At 44.4% G+C, this 7,308-nt stretch overlaps 1 protein-coding gene across 1 annotated transcript; it reads left to right on the top strand.

Annotated features, from left to right (window-relative positions):
• The first annotated feature begins 6,552 nt into the window (after positions 1 to 6,552).
• On the top strand, positions 6,553 to 6,902 carry LOC108537698 (developmental pluripotency-associated 5 protein-like). Its single transcript, XM_017885350.1, is given in 2 exon segments — positions 6,553 to 6,796; positions 6,799 to 6,902. Coding segments are annotated over 2 exon segments (348 nt in total).
• Positions 6,903 to 7,308: the final 406 nt, after the last annotated feature.

Genomic DNA, 7,308 nt, shown 5'->3' with positions numbered 1-7,308 from the left:
CTCTGCTCTCTTACTGTCTCTGATAAATGTTTAAGTTTGTTGTAAATTTGTATTTCACCTGCAAGTTCAATTTGTTTAAAGGTCTTAAGTCAGTTGTATAATTTATAGATTATACAAGCTTTAGCAAGGAAACAGACTCTGAGATAATCTGAGAGGAAGTGGAGGAAGAAGGAAAACTGCCTTGCTCACATTCATTTCACACTAAGTACATAAGAATCAGCAGACCAATCCAGTTCCACTGCCTAATCTTACCACATTCCTCTACCTTTCTCTCCTCCTCACTGTATCTTTATTATTCATCCTCATTGATCTTCAATGTCAGATGAACCAAACTGAAATAACTTGCAGGATGTTTAATTAATTTATTTATTTATTTTTGATACAGAGTCTCACTCTGTTGCCCAGTGGCTCACTGCAACCTCTGCATCCCGAGTAGCTGGGTCTATAAGTCCACAAGACAGGAGGAAAGAGAGCATGCCTGGCTAATTTTTTATTTTTTTGTAGCGATGGGGTTTCATCATGTTCCTCAGGCTGGTCTCAAACTCCTGAGCTCAAGTGATCCACCCACCTAAACCTCCCAAAGTGCTGGGATTACAGGTGTGAGCCACCGCGCCTGGCAGGATTTGGAAATATTTTTGCTACTTGCTGATTCCACCTAACCTCCTCTTTTCTGACTAATCCTCCAACTCACATATACCTAAGATTCTGGATACTGGTAATTAATCACCATGGTAATTAGAAGTGTTTGGCAGAAAACTCTTTGATGCATCAAACAATTTTAGTGAGAGTGTAGCAGGACGAGCCACAGACAAAACTCCTCAGACACCGAATTAAAGAAGGAAGAGGTTTTTTTATTCAGCTGGGAGCATCAGCAGACTAGCATCTTAAGAGCCGAGCTCCCCAAAAAAGAAATTCTTGGCCTTTTTAAAGGCTTACAACTTTAAGGGGTCCACGTGAAAGAGTCGTAATAGATCGAGCAAGCGTGGGAAACGTGACTAGGGGCTACATGCATCAGCTAACAGAACAAAAAGTTTTACAATGCTTTTTTCATACAGTGTCTGGAATTTACAGATAACACAAGTAGTTTAGGTCAGGGGTTGATGTTATTATTACTACTTTTTTTAACCGCTAGGGCCGGGTGGTGGTGCCAAGGTTGTCTGGCTATTTATCTTATTTTTGTTTCTTTCTAACTTTTTTCTTTCTCTCTTTCCTCCTGTCTTGTGAACTACGCAAGGTAGAGGGAGGAGGGCAGCAGGAGTAGCAGTGGTCTCCTTCCTTAAGAGAGATGTATTTTCTGTATTGGTTTGGAGTATCCAAGTGCCAATTTCCTACAGTAAATAATTTATTCACATAGTTTGGCTACACAACAACTACCATATGTAAAGTGATGCAGCCACTGTAAAAGACAGCCTGGGAGTTCCTCAAAAAATTAAACGTAGAATTACCACATGATTCAGCAATTCCACTTCTCAGAATATACTCAAAAGAATTGACACCAAGAATGTGAACAGATATTTGTACACCAGTGTTCATAGCAGCATTATTCACAAGAGCAAAAATGTAGAAACAACCCAAATGTTCATCAACTGATGAATGGATAAACAAAATTTGGTATACACCTACAATGGAATATTATTTACCCACAAAAAGGAGTGATATTCTGATACATGCTACAACATGGAGGAACATTAAAACATCATACTAAATGAAACAACCCAGACACAAAAGAATAAATATTGTGTGGATTCCTCTTATGTGAGATCCTAAAATAGTCACCTTCATAAAGAGAGAAAGAATAGCCGGGCGCGGTGGCTCACACCTGTAATCCTAGCACCTTTGGGAGGCCAAGGTGGGTGGATCACTGAGGTTGCGAGTTTGAGACCAGCCTGACCAACATGGAGAAATCCCATCTCTACTAAAAATACAAAATTAGGCCGGGCGCGGTGGCTCAAGCCTATAATCCCAGCACTTTGGGAGGCCGAGACGGGCGGATCACGAGGTCAGGAGATCAAGACCATCCTGGCTAACACAGTGAAACCCCGTCTCTACTCAAAATACAAAAAACTAGCCGGGCGAGGTGGTGGGCACCTGTAGTCCCAGCTACTCGGGAGGCTGAGCCAGGAGAATGGCGTGAACCCAGGAGGCGGAGCTTGCAGTGAGCTGAGATCTGGCCACTGCACTCCAGCCTGGGCGACAGAGCGAGACTCCGTCTCAAAATAAATAAATAAATAAAAAATAAAAATAGAAAATTAGCCAGGTGTGGTGGCACATGCCTGTAATCCCATCTACTCAGGAGACTGAGGCAGGAGAATTGCTTGAACCCGGGAGGTGGAGGCTGTGGTGAGCCGAGATCGTGCCATTGCACTACAACCTGGGCAACAACAGCAAAACTCTGTCAAGAAAAAAGGAAGGAAGGACAGAAGGAAGGAAGGAAGGAAGGAAGGAAGGAAGGAAGGAAGGAAGGAAGGAAGGAAAAAAGAAAAGAAAGAAAAGAAAAGAATAGTGGGTACCAGGGTCTGTGGGGGAGGAGGGAATGGGAAGTTATCATTTAATATGTACAGAATTTCAGATTGGCATGATGGAAAAATTCTAGAGATGGATGGTTGCCTAAGGTGAATGTACTTAATGCCACTAAATAGGATATTCAAAAAGGGCTAGCCAAGTACAGTGATGTGGGCTTGTAGTCCCAGCTATTGCAGATGCTGATGTGGGAGGATTGCTTGAGCCCATTAGTTAGAGACCAGCCTGAGCAACAGAGCAAAACTTTTGTTTTATTTTATTTTATTTCATTTGTTTTTGTTTGTTTTTTGAGACGGAGTCTCACTCTGTCACCCAAGCTGGAGTGTGGTGGCATGATCTCAGCTCATTGCAGCCTCCACCTCCCAGGTTCAAGCGATTCTCCTGCCTCAGCCTCCCAAGTAGCTGGGACTACAGGTGTGCGCCAGGACACCTGGTTACATTTTTGTGTTTTTAGTAGAGACGGGGTTTTACCGTGTTAGCCAGGATGGTCTCCATCTCCTGACCTCGTGATCTGCCTGCCTTGGCCTCCCAAAGTGCTGGGATTACAGGCGTGAGCCACCGCGGCCCAGCCAAGCACAGCTATTTTTAACGTGACAAATGCTCGGTATGCCGTCTTCATATCGTGTGGCACATATAAATTCTGTTTAACTTAGGCCAGGCGCTTTGTAGCATATCAAAGATAACTGAGATGGCAGCCTTGGATAAAAAGCAGTTCAGACTTGAGGTTCTTGGCATATTCTCACCAAAAAAGCTATTTAGTAATATAGCTGGGACTACAGACTCATACCACCATACCCAGCTAAGTTTTTTGTATTTTTAGTAGAGACTGGATTTCACCGTGTTGACCACACTGGTCTCGAACCCTTGAGCTGAGGCAATCCACCCACCTCGGCCTCCTAAAGTGCTGGGATTACAGGCACGAGCCACTGCGCCCAGCCAGTAATACATTTTTTTTTAAATGTTAGGTTATTTGTTTTACTTATTTGTTTATGTATTTATTTATTTTGAGACGGAGTCTCGCTCTGTCACCCAGGCTGGAGTGCGGTGGTGCGATCTCGGCTCACTGCAACCTCCGCCTCCCAGGTTCAAGCAATGCTCCTGCCTCAGCCTCCCAAGCTGGGTCTACAGGCACCTGCCACCACGCCTGGCTAAATTTTGTATTTTTAGTAGAGATGGGGTTTCACCACGTTGGCCAGGCTGGTCTTGAACTCCTGACCTCAGCTGATCCTCCCGCTTCGGCCTCCCAGAGTGTTGGGATTACAGGCGTGAGCCACCACGCCCAGCCTTTTTGTTTTATTTTCCTAAAGACAAATTATTGCTATGTTGCACAGGCTGGAGTGCAGTGACTATTCACAGGTGAAAACAGCATACTGCAGCTTTTCTAAAAAACAATATTGCCTGGTGCGGTGGCTCATGCCTGTAATCCCAGCACTGTGGGAGGCCTAGGTGGGCAGATTACGACGTCAGGAGTCGAGACCATCGTGGCTAACACGGTGAAACCCCGTCTCTACTAAAAATATAAAAAATTAGCCAAGCATGGTGGCGGGCGCCTGTAGTCCCAGCTACTCGAGAGACTGAGACAGGAGAACTGCTTGAACCCGGGAGGCAGAGGTTGCAGTGAGCCGAGATCAGGCCATTGCACTCCAGCCTGGGCGACAGAGCAAGGCCTCATCTCAAAACAAAAACAATATTTTAAGATTTAAATATGTACATTTTTTAGACAGAATGCTATTGCGCACTTAGTATACTACAGTATAGCATAACTGTAATTTTTTTTTTTTTTTTTTTTTGAGATGGAGTCTCACTCTCTCACCCAGGCTGGAGTGCAGTGGCGCCACCTAGGCTCAATGCAGCCTCCGCCTCCCAGGTTCAAGCAATTCTCCCGCCTCAGCCTGCTGAGTAGCTGGGATTACAGGCGCGTGCCACCAAGCCCAGCTAATTTTGGTATTTTTAGTAGAGATGAGGTTTCACCATGTTGGTCGGGCTGGTCTCGAACCCCTAACCTCATGATCTGCCCGCCTTGGCCTCTCAAAGTGCTGGGATTACAGGCGTGACCCATCGCACCCAGCTGTAAATGTAACTTTTACATGCATTTGGAAACCAAAAAAAATTTGTGTGATTCACTTTATTGCAATACCTGCTTTATTGCAATTCTTCCAGTGAAGGAAATTAAAAGTACTACTCCAGGGAATACACGAATGTTAAGTGACACAGCCATGTTGCTGATACGGGGAAAGTTTTAGTGGTCTTCACAGAAGATCAAGCCAGCCACAAAATTCCCTTAAGCCAAAGCCTAATTCAGAGCACTTCCAGTGGTCTGGAACTGAACGTGCAATATCTCCCTCCCTGCATTTCTGGGTTAAATTACATTTAGTCAGGATGTATAAGGTATAAGTATAAGTCACATCCTGACTAAATGTGATTTAACCCAGGAATGCAGGGTTAGATTAATATCCAAGAATCAGTTAATGTAACACTCTATATCAAAAGAATAAAACACAAAAGCCACATGATCTCAGTAGACACTAAACAAGTGTGTAACAAAATCTAACACTCCTTTATGATAAAAACTAGGAATCAAAGGAAACTTCCTCAACCTGATAAAGCTCATCCATGAAAACCCACAGCAAAAAAATTAAAACAAACAAAACAAAAAACCCACAGCTAATATTATAACTAATGGTGAAGAAAGACTGGATCACTTCCTCCTAAGATCAGGAACAAGACAGAGATGCCTGCTCTCACCAATTCTATGTGTTATAGACTCAACTTCTTAAACCTCATGAGCCAACCTCTGCTAGCTTCAGACTATTCTTCTGCAGCTTCCTCACCTCTCAGCTTGCTCTGGATTAGGCATTGGCTTGAGAGAATTTTGTGGCTGGTTTGACCTTCTATATGGATCACTAAAACTTTCCCCACGTCAGCGATATGACTGTTTGACTTATTCATATCATTCATGTATTCCCTGGAATAGCACTTTTAATTTCCTTCAAGAACTTTTCCTTTGCATTCAAAACCTGGCTGTTTGATGCAAGAGGCTTTCTTTTGGCCTATCTTGGCTTTCAACATTTCTTCACTAAGCTTAACCATTTCTAGTTTTCAGTTTTGGTACAGTTTCAATGCATGTTCCTGTCCAAATCTCGTGTTGAAATGAAATCCCAAGTCTAGGAGGTGGGGCCTGATGGGAGGTGTGTGGATCGTGGAGGCAGATCCCTCATGAATGGCTTGGGCCATCCCCTTGGCGATGAGTGAGCGTTCACTCTGAGTTCACATGAGATGTGGTCCTTCAAGCTTGTAGCACTTCCCCTCACCCCGACTCTCTCTTGCCCCTGCTTTTGCCTTGTGATGTGCCTGCTCCCACTTTGCCTTCCATCATGAGTAAAAGCTCCCTGAGGCCTCCCTTCTGGGGCGAACAAGACAAGCCATTGCCCCAAGCAGTGGTGGCTCCATGCTTCTACAGCCTGCACAACCATTAGCCTATTTAACCTCTTTTCTTTATCAATTACCCCGTCTCAGGTATTCCTTTATAGCAAAGCGAGAACCAACTAATACAGATTTAAAGTGGGAGACGCGTGATACTTCCTTTCTCTTGAACACTTAGAAGCCATCGTGGGGTTATTAATTGGACTAATTTCAATATTGTTGTGTCTCAGGGAATAGGGAAGTCCAAGGAGAGGCACAGGAATAGGGGAATGGCCAGTAAGTGGAGCAGTCAGAACACACACCACATTTATCTATTATGTTTCTGTCTTCTACGGGTGCAGCTTATGGTGCCCCAAACAATTCCAATAGTCACTTCAAAGATCACTGATCACAGATCACTACAATAGATATAATAATAATGAAAAAGCTTGAAAAATTGTTAGAATTTCCAAAATGTGACACAGAAACATGAAGTGAGTGCATGGTGTTAGAAAAATGGCACCAATGACTTAACGGGGCTGCCACAAATCTTCAATGTGTAAAAAACACAGTGTCTGCAAAACACAAGAAAATGAGGTATGCGGTGGTTCTGGATCTAAGGGTTATAAGATGGGAACTCTCCCGGCACGTAGAAATATCCCGCCGTGGGTGAAAGTTCCCGAAGACCTGAAAGATCCAGAGGTGTTCCAGGTCCAAACGTGGCTGCTGAAAGCCATGTTCGGCCCGGACGGATCTCGAATCCCTTACATCGAGCAGGTGAGCAAGGCCATGCTCGAGCTGAAGGCTCTGGAGTCTTCAGACCTCACCGAGGTCGTGGTTTACGGTTCCTATTTGTACAAGCTCCGGACCAAGTGGTGCTCCAGTCCATGGCTGAGTGGCACCGCCAGCGCCAGGAGCGAGGGATGCTCAAACTTGCGGAAGCCATGACTGCCCTCGAACTAGGCCCTTGGATGAAGTGAACGAGCTTCCAGCCAATGCAATGAAGGCCAGGGTGCAGAGATTAGGTTGTGGCCAGAGCTGGAGTGATTCCTTCAGCTTGGTTTAAAATCTGCTGCAGCCTAAAGAGTCAAGGGAAAACCGTCTGTTTAGGGGTCTCTGCCCTTAGCTCTGAGTCTTGTTATGAATATCTCTTTGATGGTTGCCAATAAAAAAAAGTGGGTTTTTTTTCATTTTTTCTCATTTTAAAAAACAAGAGTCCTTTGTAGTGACATGAATGCAGCTGGAAACCATCATTCTCAGCAAACTATCACAAGAACAGAAAACCAAACACCACATGTTCTCACTCATAGGTGGGAACTGAACAATGAGATCACTTGGACAGGGGAAGGAGAACATCACACACCGGGGCCTATTATGGGGAGGGGG

The sequence above is a fragment of the Rhinopithecus bieti genome, unplaced genomic scaffold, assembly GCF_001698545.2.
Source record: "Rhinopithecus bieti isolate Rb0 unplaced genomic scaffold, ASM169854v2 scaffold_14215, whole genome shotgun sequence".
Lineage (NCBI taxonomy): Eukaryota > Metazoa > Chordata > Mammalia > Primates > Cercopithecidae > Rhinopithecus > Rhinopithecus bieti.
This window is presented reverse-complemented; position numbering and strand designations above follow the sequence as displayed.